The 19,000-nt window shown below is 31.5% G+C and overlaps 1 protein-coding gene across 4 annotated transcripts in view; it reads left to right on the top strand.

Annotated features, from left to right (window-relative positions):
- The window catches only part of LOC113392061 (neural/ectodermal development factor IMP-L2-like), an 80,871-nt gene extending 63,856 nt beyond the window's left edge, over nt 1-17,015 (top strand). The window contains exons 1-7 of one of the 4 annotated variants that reach the window (XM_026628299.2): nt 7,249-7,482; nt 9,350-9,485; nt 10,654-10,814; nt 12,440-12,602; nt 14,857-15,050; nt 15,933-16,055; nt 16,407-16,992. In XM_026628299.2, the coding sequence (XP_026484084.1) occupies nt 9,377-9,485; nt 10,654-10,814; nt 12,440-12,602; nt 14,857-15,050; nt 15,933-16,055; nt 16,407-16,427 (771 nt within the window). In that variant the 5' untranslated portion in view covers nt 7,249-7,482; nt 9,350-9,376 and the 3' untranslated portion in view covers nt 16,428-16,992. Of the gene's footprint in view, nt 1-7,248; nt 7,483-9,349; nt 9,486-10,653; nt 10,815-12,439; nt 12,603-14,856; nt 15,051-15,932; nt 16,056-16,406 lie in introns of those variants that run through there. The other 3 variants (XM_026628300.2, XM_064219334.1, XM_026628298.2) reach the window with 3 other exon arrangements.
- Nucleotides 17,016-19,000: the final 1,985 nt, after the last annotated feature.

The raw sequence follows: 19,000 nt of genomic DNA, 5'->3' as shown, positions 1-19,000 counted from the left end.
TTTCAATCATTTGATTTTCTAAACGGTACTGTCTCACTAAAGCTAATTTATTGGATTAAGTAAATTAATATAAAAAAATATTAACGTAGTTTTTTTAGGTTTAGTGGTTGCATATTCCTGAAATAAAAATAATATTACAATTTAAAAAAAAACCAAACGGTTTTGAAATGTGAACGCTGGAAGCCCATTGGTTGGCGATTACGTCATCAGCTGCCGTTAACCAATGACCATTCAGATTAATCAATCTGATTTTAACTAGCATTTTACAAAATGGAGGTTACTTTAAATAGTTAAGGGTATATTATTAAATATATATAAGATTTTTTCTTGTATTCTTTTTATTAGGCCGACACAGTTAATGAAACACAATTGAGTTTCTCTGTAAAAAGAGATTTATTTATTTAATTTTACAATAAGAAAGAATAAAATAAAATTTTGTATTTACCTACGAATTTTTACAAAAATAATATTTACATACCTGTAAAAAGAGAAACGACATTTAATGTTTATTTATTAACAATGTCTGTTCCTAAATCACAAGATACTTTATACTTTACTTTATACAATTACGAGATTTATAATATTTTTCATAATTATATTTTTTATAATTTAGTTGTCATGTCACTGCGCGTTCGATGACGGTTGATGCGCGGAATTCAAATTAAAGAATAATACATTTTTTCTTTACATCTCCCCCCCTCCGTAAAGAAAGTCAGATGAAGATGTTTTTTCATGCACGGTCTTTAATCGTAGATAGGAGCTGGTGTTAGCTTTGAAATGTGGAAAAAAGTGGACTCTGATCTCTTATGTTCAATATTTATTTTGTAAATTGAGTTTGAAATTTTTTGTAAAATTTTGTACGGTCCAAGTTTCAATTCATCAAGCTTCTTTCGATTCAGTTTATTTCCATTTTCTATAAAAACAATATCACCGACTTTGAACTCTATATGTTTTCTATTTTTATCGTAAATTTTCTTGTTATAATTATGTGATTTGATTGTATTTTCTAAAGCTTTTTCCCTAGCCTGGATTAAATCATGGTCAGTCTTCTTCTGTTTCAGCTCATTTGGCAAAATCGTAACATCTGTACCATAAAGTAGGTATTTAGGAGCATATCCAGTAATAGTATGCTCCGTTTCATTGTATTTTTGCACACAGTTGTGGGCTATAGTCGTCCATGCCATTTTAGTGTCATGTTCGTTTATCTTGCACCGGATTTTATTAACCAATGTCTGGTTTAATCTCTCATTTAAGCCATTTGAAAAAGGAGAATTCACTGCTGTAAAAATTATGGGAATATTTTTTTCATCCAAAAATCTTTTAAATTCCTTAGAATTGATACCTGGGTATTGGTCTGATAGTATTAATTCAATACCATCACTTTCTGTACAGTTTCTTATTAATTTAATGAAGTCATTAGCATTTTGAGTACTTGATGTTAGAATATACGCGTACCTGGTGAAATGATCTAATAAAATATGTAAATATTTCTTTGTTGATCTGGAACCTCCGAAACCTCCAATGGTATCAATAGAGCATATCTGAAAAGGTTTTGTGGCGGGACCCAAGTGGGACATCAACCCATATTTAATTTGTCCTCTTGATTTATTCTTTAAACATACTGTACAACTTTCACAGATTTTTTTTATGTTTTTAGTCATATTTTCTGCTGTATACACTGAGCTAATCATTCTCTGCATTTGTTTAATTCCTATATGCCCCAGATCTGTATGTACACTTTTCATGAAATCTATGCTAAATTCCTCTGATATAATAATTTTTTCTTTCTTCCTTACTTTTTTGTAGTAAACATTTTGTTTTTTCATTAACTTGTTTTTTCTGCATTGTATATATTCATTATTAACCTGGTCTTTTAGAATATCTTCTAGTGTTATTATATTAACTACTTTTAACTGTTCCCCTGAGTTTTCATTTGGCCCAAGTACCGGGTTTCTGCTTAGACAATCAGCTTCAATGTTGTATCTTCCTGGCGAATATTTAATTTCGAAATCATATTGTGATAAGTAGTATGTTAGATCTCCTAATTCTTCGTCTGTTCTAGATCTTATGTTCATATTTTCCAATGGTTTGTGATCAGAAAATACAGTGAATTTCCGACCTATCAATAGATGTTGCCAATACTTTACACATTCCTTAATTGCCAGACATTCCAGATAGATGGCTTTCTTCCTTTTCTGTACTTCAGTCAATTTTTTCGAAAAATACGCTACTGGTTTTTCTTCATTGTTATTTTGTGGTTGTTTTAGTACTGCTCCTACTCCTAATATACTAGCATCTGTGTATATATGAATAGGTAGGTTTGGGTCAAAGATTGTTAATATCGGTTGAGAACATAATATTTGTTTCATTTCATTAAATGACTCCTGACATGCATCAGTCCAGTCAAAGGTTTGTCCTTTTCTCAAAAGGTTATGCAATGGTTCCAATTTAATGGCTATATTTGGCACATATTTATGATAAAAATTTATTTTTCCCAAAAATTGCCTCACATTCTTTTGAGTTTTAGGAGTCGGGAAGTTTTTTATTGATATTAAGTTATCTTTCAGTGGTCTGACTGAATTATTTTGTATTATGTGACCCAAGTATTTAACTGTATCAGCTGCAAATGTGCATTTAGAGAATTTTAGTTTTAAGCCTTCGCATTTTATTGCTTCAAAGAGTTTTTCCAAATATCTGATATGATCCGAGAAAGTTTCTGAGAAAACTAAAATATCATCTATGAAACATACTGCGAAATATCCAAGCTTGTGTTTCCGTATTATATTACACATTATTCTCTGAAATATAGCTGGGGAGGTTTTCAATCCAAATGGCAAACAGGTCCATTGATAGTGTCCCTCCTGCGTCACAAACGCAGTTTTGTGTCTATCTGTGATACGTAAAGGAATTGACCAAAACGCTGAGTTTAGGTCCAGCGTTGAGAAAAACTTGCAATCTCTCGTCTTCAGTATTAGGTCGTCAATAAGAGGGAATGGTTGTGATTGAGGCACAACAATTTTATTTAAGTCTCGAAAGTCGATGCACAATCTTGATCTTTTGTTTTCATCTCTTTTATAAGCTAATGTGACTGGTGCTGCGAATGGGCTATATGATTCTTCTATTATATTTCTTTCCAATAATTTTGCAATTTGATCTTCAATCTCCTTCTTATCTTCTATTGTGCAACGATATGGTCTTTTGGAGCAATATTTTTCTATAAGTAGATCAATGTGTGCTTCATAACCTGTTACCTGTCCTATGTCATATTTGTCCTTTGCAAACACAGACTTATATTTCGAAATTAATTTATCAATCATGGCCTGTTTTTGAAAGTCTAAATGATTTATGCAAATTTTGAACTTTTCTTCAAGTATGTCTTCATTGAAGTTTATTAAATTATCATATTTAATCTCTTTAGAGACTATATCTATTTTGTCTGTTTCCTTGGAAACTATTTCACTTCTTTTTATAGGTAATTTCTGCGTAATTTTTAAGTTTTCGTTTTGAACTAGGTAAAATTCTTTTATACAATCAAGACCCACTAAAAAATCATAATCGAAATTTTCCTTGTCTATTACGAAAACATTCATTTTTTTTTCCACATCAAAGATGGCTATATCAAGTGTTATTACTCCATTTGCCTTTTTAACGCCATTAATCGTTTTTAAATTAGTATTGTTGCAATGACTGGTTTCCTTATTTTTTATTTTTAACAATTTAGAATTTATTAACGAAACGTTAGACCCAGAGTCATAGATTCCAGACACTTCAACATTTTTATTCAGTACTAATTTCACTTTGATCAATGGCGGTACTATTAGTTTTTTGGATCTTCACACTGCAATTCACATTCCAATTCTGAATTATTAACGAGCTTTACTTGCTTTTTATCTTTTTCAGTATTTGAATTTGTTTTAAACCAGCAAGAATCTTCTGAATGATAGCGTACGCCTTTATTTAATTTTTCACAAATGCTACATTTTTTTTTCTCTGGCTTAGTATCTTCTTTCTTCTTGATAAATTTTCTTCTTGAAACTAAATGTTCTAATTTTCCAAGTTCACTAAACAAATTTTTTGTTTCTACGATTTGGTCTTTGTTGATTTTGTCTGTTATAAAATCTGGTAAACCGGCAGCAATGATATCAATAAGAGTCCCTTCATCTATTGTTTTTCTTACCTCTAGTAAAAGTTTTTCTTTCTTTACTGCATATTCTAGTAAAGATCCTGATTGGTACTTGTAAGATAAAGCATACTTACTAGCAGTCCAACCTCTATTAGCATATGTTTCCAAAAAACATGATTTCCATTTTGACCACTCGGATTGTAAGCTAAGTTTCATCATCATGGAAGAATACCAATCAGTGCATGATTTTTCAAGAAATAATCTGAAGATTTCAATTATTTCTTCTTCTTTTACGATACTAAACCTTGTACATTCTTTTTCAAATACTTCCATCCACTGGTGTGCATTCGAACTTTTACCATCAAATTTTCCAATCACAAACTTGTCAGCTAAATTTTTAATACTTTGTTTTTCTTTGTCTTGTTGACTTTTAACAAATGTTTCCAAAATTTTCACTATGGGATCTTCTGAACACCTTTTACTACCAATAGTCATCTGTTCTTGGGTAGTTTCCTCTAAAAATTGATCCTGAAACATCATGTTTCCATCCTCATCAAAATATGTTTGTAGTATATCCTGTGTTGTTTTTATCCAAACACTTCTAGTTTGATATCTTTTCTTTAATGTATTTTTCACGGTAAAGAAGGTTTTCGAGGTTTGAATATGTTTGTGAAGTGATACTGCTTGATATTCTTCAGGCATAACGAAAACTTTTCCATCTTTTGTGGCAATTGCGGTTATGGCGATATAGTTTGACTTTTCGTCTATTGATGGTTTAATTTCAAATGTAAACTTCAACGACTCCATTTTTTTACAATAAATGTCGTTTTATAAGATTTTTTCTTGTATTCTTTTTATTAGGCCGACACAGTTAATGAAACACAATTGAGTTTCTCTGTAAAAAGAGATTTATTTATTTAATTTTACAATAAGAAAGAATAAAATAAAATTTTGTATTTACCTACGAATTTTTACAAAAATAATATTTACATACCTGTAAAAAGAGAAACGACATTTAATGTTTATTTATTAACAATGTCTGTTCCTAAATCACAAGATACTTTATACTTTACTTTATACAATTACGAGATTTATAATATTTTTCATAATTATATTTTTTATAATTTAGTTGTCATGTCACTGCGCGTTCGATGACGGTTGATGCGCGGAATTCAAATTAAAGAATAATACATTTTTTCTTTACATATATACTTTACTTATATACTTAGATAGATATGTATATGTTATGTATCTCATGTGTAACAATAAAAATGATTTATTATTAAGTAAAAAGCCGTAATGAACTGTTTGACTCTCGGCCCGTTACGTACTTCAATCAATTGGTGATTTCTGCACAAGTTGCAGGGCGATTGGGAAATTAGACAATATGTAATATTTCCATTTAAGTACCGTACTTGGTTGTAGAGCTTTTTACAAGACCGTCAGTGTAGATACCGCCCACTCATCTACTATCAAGAAACAATTTTTAATATCGTTGAGTTCTAGTTTGAAGCGTGAGAGATCGAATAACTACTTCCACAAAAGACAACATCTTAATTTCCATGGTTGGAGGCGCATTGGTGATGTATGGAATGTTAAAAAAAATACAACCCATGTAGGTACCACTTACTATTAGATGGCCCATATACCAGTCCGCTTATCTTATAAATAAAAAATATATATATCCCCGGTCTACTCATTAAATATCGCACCATCAAACAATAATGCACAATATTGGATAATGCTATTTTTTAAAGAAATTTTAACATTACATAAATAAAAATGTCCGAAATGAAAAATATCATATTTAAAATTGAAAACTTATTTCGTATTCTGATAGAGAAAATTTTGATGTGTACAATCACCTCGTTACATATATATTAGTATTATAAACACTCGTTTGTGTCGTAACGGCCAATTGAGTGACATTTTGAGTGGAGTGATCTCAATCAAAGTTATCTTAAGGCATAAAAAACCCATATAGTAACAAGAAACCAACCGCCAAGAACCATCCACTACAAGTAGGGTAGTACAAGCGACTGGTCTTAAACATCGAAATACAAAAAAAAACTTCTCTTACTGTATTTTGTAACACACATAACACATAAATAATAATAAAATTATTAATTATGACTAACAAATCAACGCGAGTAAAAGCATTAAAACTGTAATAAAAAAAACATCAGTCAAGTTACTAACTGTCTTATTTCAATATCTATCTGCAACATATATTTCTTAATAAATTGATTCCTTTATCGTTGTTAGGAACGAATAAAAAAAAAACAATTTGGGGAACCCAATACGTCACATTAATTAAATAAAGACTTGAATGCCTTAAACTATAATTATCTCTTACGACCTTTTATGATTAATTTATATGTAAAAATGTTCTTACGTATTACTATTTCAATTGCTAACGTTTAATTAATAATGTGCCTTATTTTAATCAAACAAATATTTTAAAAACAATAGTGTTTTACAAATAATACGACAATTTTATTATATGTATTATTAATGTTCCATAAAAAGTACAACAAAAAATATAATATATTTACCTCGTTTCTACATATTAAAAATTATACAAGGAATACGTTTATATACATACATGTACATATGTTCGGGGGAACCTCAAGAAGGTATACATAGCTCTTGTTTCAGTATTGGAACATTTTATGAATTTTGAATTTATAATGCACGACAAATTCGCTGTGACCTGGTTAAATTATATTACTTTTGTAGTATTAGGAAGATCAGTTTTATTTAATTGGTAGTCTTGAATAAGAATAAAACAGAACATTCTAGAAGGTACAAGTAAGTTAAATTACCACAAAATGTAAGAATTGAAACGAAAAATCGTATATAAAATAAGAACTATTAGTAGATTAGTTATTACAATTGGCAGAGCATTCGCAGATAAGGCCGAATGTTTCTAAAATCCTACATGTTTGAAGGCAATTTGCCTAAAAAATAAACAGTTATAAAGTTCCCTAAGCGCCCCCCTTTCCTCAACCAAGACATCAGGAATTATTGTTTAAGTTTCCAATATGAATGTGTGCGTGCATTTTTCAATTTGGAATTCAAGAAGTCCAGCCGACTATATATATACCGCCAATCATGTGCCAGCGTTTAGTCCGGCCAATGCTCTTGCACGCACGCGCCTATTTTCAAAAAGTGTTCGATTTTTAATTGTTCAGAATTCAGAGTTGTCCGTTAAAAAAAATTATTCGTTATTTTTTCGTAAGTTATAAATTATTTGTATTTTTGTAAATTGTGTTCAGTGTCTGTGAAGGTAGATTTTGTGGATAGGTTTTTTTATCGCGAGTGATTTATTTGTTTTAGCTCAGTTTTACAATACAAAGGTATTTATATATTATTTTATTTTTTATTTTATGCCGTATATTAAAATAAATAACCAAGTTTTCAATTACAGAATTAATTAATAAAAACTATTTAAAACACGATCTCAGGTAATTGTAAAATACTAGACAAAATCATAGTACCGTAACAAATGATGCAACAAATGTCATATATTTCTTGTCCCTAGAAATGTAATAAAAACCTTTATCTTTGCCATAAATAAAAGATAAGAATCTCATTTTGTGTTAACTAAAAAAAGGGCCCATCATTTTTTTTTATAATTCTTTCATAGTGAGTCATTCTAATGTTATTTCTGATATTTAATAGTATTTAAACTATTTCGAAATATCGTTTTTTTTTTTTTCAAATATTTATTTAAATAACATCAGTAAATTGTAATCAGTTAATTAATATTAGTATTTTGTGTTTTTATGTCTGTATTATTTATTTTGTTTTTTTTTTTTTTAATTGGAAGGATATATTTTATCTAGATGTAGATTCTTGTCGAAGGGAAAAATATAGAATTTAAACTGTTTAATTACTTTCAAATGCGAATATGCTAAAATTTATGTATTGTTTATTTATTGTTTGTCTGGAATTTTGGTGAAAGAGTAACTATTGAGTTTCTTGCCGTTTCCTCTCAGTAGAATCTACATTCGGAACCGGTGGTAGCTGTTAGCTCCACATCTAATTAAATACTTTAATTAGAATACAGAAGTTTAGACTTTTACAAAAACTTATTTATATACATTCGTATTTGTTTTCTGTTTAATAAATCATTTTAATTCGTCTATAATAATAATCTGTGTATTTCTGAAAATAGTTCTTTTTAAACAATTTAGCAGTCGTTAAAAATAAGTACTTAAAAATAAAATCAACGTAAATATTTATAATATGGCTCAATATTTTGACCGACATTAAAATTATCAGCCCTTTGTATCTATTTATATATTCTTTGAAGTATATAAGGTAATCTTAAATAAATTAGGCATATTCATTTCTATACAAGATTATATATATGATGATAAAATAAATTGTTTTTATATTAATCCGTCCTGATATAAAATAAATACATTTGATTATATACAATACTCGTTTTTAAGCGTGGTTTCCGCGTATCAAGGGGTTTGTCGTTGGTTCGAGGTATAAAACGCCTATGTCCTTCATTATAGTTCAAGCTTGCTTCGTCTGTCAAATTTGGTTCAATGATTTAGATGTGAAAACGAAAAGAGACAAAAAATATCTCGCATTCATAATATATAATATTATTAGTACAGATAATTAATACAATAATAATTTTATTAATGAAACAGAGTGATTACAAACAGATTGTTTTCTTTAGAATCTACATTCCGTACCGGTAACTTTAACATCCTGTACAATTTAAAAGTGCTTGTAAGTTATAAGAGCCTACTTAAATGATGTATATTATGATTTTATATGAAATATTGAAATTACGTCTGTATGTAATATAATACTTTAAGTAGGTTTATTAAATTTAATCTTAGTACCGTTAGAGTTCGTCACGGTAGCACGCGCAAGCGATCCTGTGATACCCCTTAAGAGACGGATTGGAAACATTTTTAGGGGGTTTTAGGGGAGGGGGGGATCTATCAAGGCACCGCCGAGTTAAGAGCGTATTTGATGCGAGAAAAAAATATATCTTAAGTAAAGCCAAATACAAATGGACGCGTGTAGGTTTTCTCACGATGCCTTCCTTCACACACAATTTAAATTACAAACACAGACAATGCGAAAAAGAAATGATTAAGATTTGAACTCTTAACCTTTAGCATATATACGTTAAGCATTCTATCTACTATAAGCCATCGATTTTCTATACGCTATATGTTAATTCGTTTGTTCCAGATAAGACCCAGAATCTCATTATACATAATGTATCTTATATACATAATCGCTGTGTTCCTGGTGGGCTGTGGGAGGGCAGCAAATGTAAACAGACACATGAAGTTACTAGAAATTGAAAATCACATAGATAAAAGTGGTAAGCATATACTGTTAAGATACTCCTAGTGGTCATACTAGAGAGAGACTAGCCTGCACAGGTTATAAGTGCACAAGTGTATGCACAGAGACGACTGTACTCTCTCCCACAGACTCATAATCCGATGGGTTTGTAAGCAATTCAAAGCAAGCAAAGCATTTTTCTGACTTAAAATTTCCTGTCACAAAACCGCAAGCGCTTTTCTTGTACAGCCTTGGGGTTGGAATCCAGAATCTCGGGTTCTGTGGCATTATGAGCACAAGACCAACGAGCCAGTCGAGTGATGGACATTGAACTATTGCACATATAATTAAATTCTTATCATAATCAAATTTACCAGTTTCGCTGACGTTTTTTGTCGAGGGACTCACCACAAGTTTTGGGTATAATTAATTGATCCATAAAGATGAGAATTGTCTTTGAACTGTCGAGTATTCCTCGATAAAATAATACAAGTGACGTAACTTTTTTTAAAAAAAAAAACCTAATTTTATATAACTTGAATATCTATTCATTATATTAATAGATTTACTCCAAGTTTTAATGTAACAGTGGATACTTTGATGGCTTATGTAAGACTTTTGGCATCAAATGTTTGTGTAGTATACTATGCTGTATGTTTCCCGAAAATAAAAGAAACAAGTGATACGAAACTTTGTCCACTATAATAAAATCTAAGATTTATCAAATTTACATCAATGTGCGGTTTTATGAGGGGTCCCGTCAAAGTATCATGCATTAACAAGATCTGACATATGCATGTTTCCGGGCATGTTTTCCTTCACCGTCATGAACGAGATGTACGATAAACTAAAAATTTACACATGAACAACTCAGTTAGATTTGAACACACGTCCTTAAATTAAGATCCACGTGTTTTCTCCACTAGTACACCTGGGCTTGTAATGATTGAAGACATTTTGATATTTCGCCGAGCAAAAGATTATTTTATACCATACTTAGTATAAATTCTTGCAATTTTAATGGTGAGCCAGTATAATTATTGGCATAAAAAGCATAACGTCTAAAGTCACATGGTTGACGATGCATTTATTTTTATAATAAGTAGTTTCTATGTATAAATGTCACCACATACCAGTCGCCAAATATGATCGTCTACTGTGGACTATTATTATTTAAAGTAATTCAACAATTTCGTTTTCTCTAGTAGTACAGACGCCCCAATCAAAACGCTTCATAACAATTACGAAGAGGCCGGGCCCCCACAGCATACACAGGCCCGGCACCACACTCGAGCTCACTTGCGAAGCGATTGCTGCACCAGCACCCGCTGTACACTGGTTTAGAAACGACGCTCCTATTTATGAGGTAACAGGATACATATATTTATTATCGTGGTTTATACAAACCCATTCGGGTAGATATCACCCATTTCATTCATTAACAGCCTGTAAATTTCCCACTGCTGGGCTAAGGCCACCTCTCCCTTTGAGGAGAAGGTTTGGAGCATGTTCCACCACGCTGATCCAATGCGGGTTGGTGGAATACACATGTGGCAGATTTTCTTTGAAATAAGACACATGCAGGTTTCCTCGCGATGTTTTCCTTCAGCGAATTATAAAAACAAATTAAGCACATGAGAATTCAGTGGTGCTTGGTTTGAACCCGAAATCATTGGTCAAGATGCACGCGTTCTAATCACTGGGCCATCTCGACTCTTCATCCACATATATAACCCGCTTGACATATATTCAGCTACAAGGGACATAACATCTTTGTTCCCGAGATGAATCACATTGGCGATGGTTCATATTCTACGGGTATTATATTGTCTACGGCTGGTGTCTCATTTGCGAGTACGCCTAACTATTTTCAATAAAAAAAAACAATTATCAGTTATACTACTAATTATTGTAGGATACAGTATTACTGATGTGGGCTACATTATATACAATTTCTATAACATTAAAAACACACAAACATACATAAACATATTTTACATTTAGACAATATAGGTACCATCGAGTCTAGAGAGAATAGATATTTTCTAGACAAGTGCGCTCCACCTTAGGCTGTATCACTTTCCATCCGGTGTGATGACATTCAAGCGTCAGTTTATATATTTAAAAAATAAGTAAACCACAATTACTCAGAAACTCCACTGGTTTTCGATTTAAAGGGCGAGCCAGTGCAACAACAGAAGGCATACAACATCTTAGTTTCCATGACAAGCTGCACAGTTCGAGCAACTGATAATACTTCATAATCAGCCTGTAAATTTCCCACTGCTGGGCTAAGGCCTCCTCTCCCGTTGAGGAGAAGGTATGGAGCATATTCCACCACGCTGCTCCAATGCGGATTGGTGGAATACACATGTGGCAGAATTTCGTTGAAATTAGACACATGCAGGTTTCCTCACGATGTTTTCCTTCACCGCCGAGCACGAGATGAATTATAAACACAAATTAAGCACATGAAAATTCAGTGGTGCCTGCCTGGGTTTGAACCCGAAATCATCGGTTAAGATGCACGCGTTCTAACCACTGGGCCATCTCGGCCTTTAAATCGATAATACTTCATATAGTTCCAATGTCTATGGATGATGTTCCATAGTTTATTTGCTTATCTAACTCCCTCATGTTAAAATTAAAAAAAAAAACTGACTGTATTATTTTAAAATTTGGCTTCGATTCAATTTACGCAATCATTGAACGATATATTTGTAAGAGCTTAGAGAAGTATACTCGCCTCTATTAGGAGACGACTTGGAACTTAATCCAGCTCGCTGCTCCGATGCGATAGACATATGTGTAAGATTAATTTATACACACAGGTTTCCTAAGCTTTCCTTCAGGGTTTTCACACGATGAACTATAAAGACCAACTCGGTGACCCTTGGACTGAGTTTGAACTCCCAAACAGTTACGATAAACATTGACCTCCGTTCGTAGTTACTTGAAATTATAAATTTCGAACGTATTTTTCTTTTTCAGTACGATAAAGAATCAAATGAGATAATGGATACGAATCCGACGTCCGTTGCGAGGGTCGCGTCCACGTTGCTGATAACTCGGTCCGAGACACCGGCGGAGTATTCTTGTCTTATTGTTGCTGGAATGAAAACAGCACGAGCCTCAACCATCGTATACAGCACAGGTAAGGCGTTAATCATCAACGGCTTGGTGGTTTGGGCTTGTGCAAGCCTTGGTAGATACCACTCGCACATTATTTCCAAATCTTCGCCCAAGATTGGCGCATTGGCGACGTAAAATATTGATTGCTATTATTTATTACCATCAATAACATTTAATATATAAAACGTTTTCAGAAAAGCTTCGAAAAAGTAAACTCCGTGTATAATAAATTTCTAATATGGCAACATTATACAAAATATTATAAGCGAAGAATGTCTGTGATATAATTATTATTATCTAAGCAGTAAGCTTTTAATATTAAAGCGTCAAAATCTGAGTCACTCGAAACTTTATAACTGATAACGAAAAAAATTAACACATGTTCAGCAATGATTAATACACCCGGACAACTATTTTGTATGCACGTGTCATATTTTTTTTTTACTATTCAGATAAGATATTCACGTTGTAATCTTTTAAAAGATATTATAAAAAATTTCGTCGACACGAGACGCGCCGTAGATATGAAACATCGAATTTATTAGTTAATGAAGTAATGTTTGATTAAAGAAAACGATTAAATCATTACAAATTACAGAATATACGTATACAGAATTCCATTCAAACCTTAATATCATAATCTAAAACAATGTATAAAACAAAATCGCTTCGCGCCGTCTTTATTCCGCGTAGACGTTTTGAACAACGCAACGTATTTTAATGCGATCTTCATCAATAAACAGAGCGACTCTAGAGGAAGGGTTATAATATGTAGAACACAATCATATCGTAGTTGAGAAAAACGGAGATTTTTTTTCTATTTCTTTATTTTACAATCTAAAGTTTGTATATAGAACTTCATCGTACCCATGTGAAGCAGGGTTGGGTAGCTAGTTATATATAAACGATAGTTGAATACGATGCGGGGGTCATCATAAGAGATGCATCATACTTAATTATTATACGATATTCCGAGATTTTCGCATCGAAAAACAAGTTATTCGAAAACCATAATTTTCATGTTATTAGCAATAAACACGACAAAGAATGGAAGAACGTAGACAACAGGAAGCCTTTACCTCTTAGGTGACCTTAGTATGGGTTGCAGATAGTGATAATGGCGACGGCTGAGAGATTTTAATCCCTACCCGAGTGACGTTTACTTAAATACCTCGAATAACTGTCATAATAAAATAACCTATTTGTAACTTGGTTACTATGTCGGGTACAATTCGTTCCACTTACGGATAGTTGAATTGTCTAACAGGCGGGATATAGAAGCTTACTACGTATGTATTAGAAGGTTAAGAATGATGTATGATAGTGGAAATGTATGAAGATGACAAATGCAAATCTTAATTTTAAAAAATTAGATAATTCTAATTTATATTCTTACGAATAGTTTTTACATTTATTAGTCTTTAATCTATCAAAAAACATATTCCCACATTTCAACTTGCAGATAATTTTCCGAAAATTATTATACTTATTACTTATTAAAGTATATAGTTTAGTCCAATTGCATTAAAGTAATAATATAAATATATTATTTTTAATATATAACAATAAAACTTCTTAACACAATAAAACATAAAGTAAGTTACTAATATTGCTATAAAAATTGATGACCACGTTATCGCCTGTATGAAAATAATAGCAACACGCATAACAAGGGAATAACTATAAAAATCATAAAATATCCCATAAAAACTTTTATAAAGGCTTTTATGAGTATTGAATTGGCATTATTTCAGCCATGTTTAGATGTTTTAAGAAGTATTCTCATTATCTAAGTTAGTTTTATGTATATTTAAGTTACTAAAATATTCTTTAGCTCAATTACTTTAGTTTAAAATGTACGGTGGTTAGTCCATCCGATACTTAAATTAATAAGAAAAATTATTAAGGAATAAAACAAAAAGGTTAATTAATTAAAATTAAAATTCACATTACGTTACTTAAATGAAACACTCAATATTTTCGTGTAACATAAATAATAGAATAGCAAAAAACTAACTTTTTCTAATAATTCATTTAATAGTTATATTGATTTTGACAGATAGGAACAAAAAAAAAATTGATTTGAGCGTTCCTCAAATGATCTTTTTTGTAATATATTTGTCACAATAATTTATGAACCGTTTTTTTGTAAAAAAATAAAATTAAGGAACAATTTAAATATACTGGATAACTCAATTAACTCCCAGTAATACATAATAGACTGAATTAAATCTAATTCACTAGTTCAAATACATATTTATTTTTTTCTTCACCAGATGGCAGCACAGAAATAACGGAGCGTTCCAAGCTTGTTCCTTTATCGCCGAGGATCCTCGTATCATATAAAGTTTTCGTCGACACGATAGGCAGCAATATCGTGCTACCTTGCAGGGTCAAAGGTCACCCTCGACCCGTGGTGGTGTGGAGGGATAAGGACGGCGTGGTCATTGAGAACGACAGTAGAATGAAGGTAAGATTCTTTGCGAAATCAATTGGGACAATAGTAATATTCATAAGATTTTATTGAAACTAATCGCTCTTATTTCAAATTAAAACTCCTTTACTGCTTACAATAGTCTAAGTATTGACTACCAATTACACCGAAATAATAATACCGTTTTATTAATTGTTAGTGCTGTTAAGCTTAGAAGCACCTATAGATATCGTCTGCAAGATCATTTCCTCAATGTTTCTTAATTTTTTATCACGTCTATTTGCATATTTCTTTTATTTGTATTGGTTTATTTTTGTTTAGTTGTGATATCTCCCACAAAATTCTGATCAGCCTAAAAGTTGACTGTCAAAAGTCTTGTACGATTAAGTCCACAGTACCAATTTTGGTTATGCATTTCAATGAATAATAATTGTCTAAATAACATTATCTACACAAACCTTTCCAACGTACAAGGTTACAAAGTTATTCACTTAAGGTACTGCTATTCAACACTAGATGACGCTACCGTTGTAGGATTAGTTTATTATTATTTAAATAGAAGGCGTTAGTTGTGTTTAATGTCAACTTATTGTTTAATGCCACAATGCCATATTTCTATAGCTCATTACTTTAGTCCCATTGTGAAGGATGCAGGCTGCATTTAACAGTTTAATTGTTGTATAATTGTTATAAATAAATAGAATATCATCATACAATAAAATAATTATGTTCTATGCAGTGATGAAAGCTTTTGTTCGTAATTTAATTTAGCATTTTTAATATTTCCAGTATCAAACGAAGTATTACGTATTTGCGTAAAATTTTAGTTAAATCTACATTCTAATAGTAATTCGCTCATAAGTGCTCAAAAGAGCAAACTCTTTTTAAACATAACATATTTTTATTTTTGCGTTGTAGGTTCTGCGTTCCGGCGAGCTGGTGATCACTTCGCTTCTCTGGAGCGACCTGGGCGAGTTTACATGCAGAGCCAGCAATCTCTTCGGAAGTACCCAGATCAAGACATTCGTTTATCCGGCCCGGGTACGTGTCATGTCTTATACTTATATATAATTGTTGGGTATATAAATATATAAAATTCGGCGGGTGGGGATCGAATTTCCGACTGATTCGATCACTTTTTATATGTTGCTCTCTAATCAATAAAAATAGTTTTAGAATCTATTATTGCTTGGAGAACAAAATCAATAAAAAGGAGCATAATTAGTGGTTTGGCCATGAAAGAGCTACTTTTGCATTTGTAATATTAGGAAAAATAAGCCATATTAGTTAATTAATAAAGATAATTTTTCCGTCCAAAAGTTCTTACATGAAATTTAAAAAAGGGATTGTTATTTTTTAAATATATTAAAGCTAATGTAATTTCTTTTACAGCCGAATGAAACCGACGGATAATCGGCAGCAAATAAACAAACGAAGTTCCTGTTGATAGTTAAGATTGTAAGAGCACTTCACACGCTCTCCGTAACGCTGCGATGTATTTGAATTTATAAATACATTTCTAAGTATTTGGGTTATATAATGTTATATGTAAATAACTTGAACGAAATATAAAATATTGTACGATAACGGCTGGTCCGGAAGTATTAAAAAATATGTTTAAATATTTATACAAACTATATAATATGTATTATAAGAGTACCGCACTGTATACCGCAAATTAATTCAATAAGATTCTTTGTATTACTTGATAAAAATATCATAACCTTGTGACTATATTAAATTCAGTAGAAAACAGAAATAGTCTTGAAAAAAATATTAAGAAATTGAAATCACAATGATATATCCGATTTTAAAATCTAACGCCATTCATCTTTTTGGTTTTCAATAACATCGATAGATGGCGTTAGAGATGTATCAAAGTTTCTGTTTTATGATCTTGTATCTGACGAATATACGTATTAAAAAAATGAGTTACAAGTTTTTCTTACTTTAATACTTTATGTAAACGTAATTGTGACCAGTGATTAGAAAAGTTAGATACAACAAAACGTGTTAGATTTTATATGTATAATATGTTTTGGATTATGCCCTATAAAATAACAAGTTTTTTTTTTGTATCATTGGAATCGGCATAGTGTACAATTTAAAAAAATGTAAAAATCGTACAAAGCCCGATCATTATGATCAAAAAATTTATAGTAATACCAAACTCAAAAAAACTTTTTGCAAATTCTTGTACCAAAAGCAAAGCAAATAAAGTTGAGTGTACTATTCTGTACACTCGTAACAATAGTGTGTACATAAGTTCGATTTGCGATTGAGCTGCGATTTTGTACTTAAAGTTGAACTAGTATTAAATTCACTTGCGCGAGTTAACCCGAATAACATGTTTTTTATGATATTTAAAAATTACATTCAATTATTTTAATAGTATTTTAAAAAGTACTCTTTACATTCCAATCACTGGTTAAGAACTTAAAATTTAATTAATTTATCTAACGGCTGCGTAAATCAGTAAGAGGTGATTTTTATTATCTGTATTTATGACATGTATTTGAATATCGTAGCGAAAAAAATAAATAACAAAGACTCTTTATTAAATATATTTTAATCGCAGCGTATTATCCGTGTGAAGAGACTCTAACTGAACCGAATCTGCCTATTATTTTATTTTTTTAATAAATTATGATATAAAATGAGTATAATTTAAAAGATAAACTATAGTTTTAATATTTAACAACTATTGTGATCTATTATACTTATTACTATAGTAGACTGTGATGCAACATAGATATTGAAATTAATAAAGAAAATGGAAAATCGATTTTCTTTTATTACAATCCTTTATTTACAATGAAATTAGCGCTGTTTGCAGCGTGCTTGCTGCTGTTTAGCAGTACTCAGTATTGTTGTGTTCCGGTTTGAAGGGTGAGTGAGCCAGTGTAACTACAGGCACATGGGACGTAACATCTTAGTTGCCAAGGTTGGTGGCGCATTGTTGATGTAAGGAATGGTTAATATTTCTTACAACGCTAATGTCTATGGGCGGTGGTGACCACTTACCATCAGGTGGCACATTTGATGAGCCGCCTACCGATATCATAAAAAAAAATAACTTAAAACCAAACTGGCTCAGTAGATAAAAGTCATGGATCTTAATCAAACAATCACAACTGTGTTTTAATGTACTTAAATTGTGTTTATGTTAAACGTCGCGAGTATTAAAAATCTGCCTCATGACTTGTCCAGTAATCGGTGGTGGAATACGCTCAATAAACGATTACGAATCTGTGAAACTATCACAAGTTAGAATATAATATCGGGTTAAGCGAAGTGACGTATGAAGTCCATCAACGGGAGCATTTGTCTGTATGTTAACAATGAACATTCGACCATCTACCATTACCTTCAAATGATCGCCGATTTTAAAATATATTCTGACACTTTTAATGACATAATCTAATGAATATTAACGCTCTGATATCGTAAATACAACTGAATCCACAGCAGGCGAACGCTTAAAGTCGAATCTTAGACAGACATTACAGACGACTGCCGGTGACTGCCTTCAAGTAATTTTCAAAGAAAGGTTAATACATTAGACTTCGTGAGTTCTCTAGACATGCAGCTGTTATTATGCACACATTTAGCTCTTAAAGAACCATTTAATACACAGAGGATAATATCAGGGCAATGTGCAGTATGTATTACAAACTCTATAATGTATTGAATTTATAACTAACGGAGCTGAATTAGATCAGAGAATTATACTTGGAACTTCGTTAAACGGTCGTTATTTTTAATGTTACATATGAATATCGTAAGGCGATATTTGTCCCAGCGATTATGGGACGATAGCTGCACATAAAGAATCGGTTATAGTCACATTTTGAAGAGCTCCAGCCGTAAACGTGCAGAATAATAAAGAGGATTCTTGATTGCAATTATTTTTTTTACGATATCGGTAGGCGGACGAGCACATGGAACTGCCCATAGACAATGGCGTTGTAAGAAATATTAACCAT

Source organism: Vanessa tameamea, chromosome 27 (assembly GCF_037043105.1).
Source record: "Vanessa tameamea isolate UH-Manoa-2023 chromosome 27, ilVanTame1 primary haplotype, whole genome shotgun sequence".
Classification (NCBI taxonomy): Eukaryota; Metazoa; Arthropoda; class Insecta; order Lepidoptera; family Nymphalidae; genus Vanessa; species Vanessa tameamea.
Note: the sequence above shows the minus strand (reverse complement) of the source record. Positions and strands in the feature narration are given on the sequence as shown.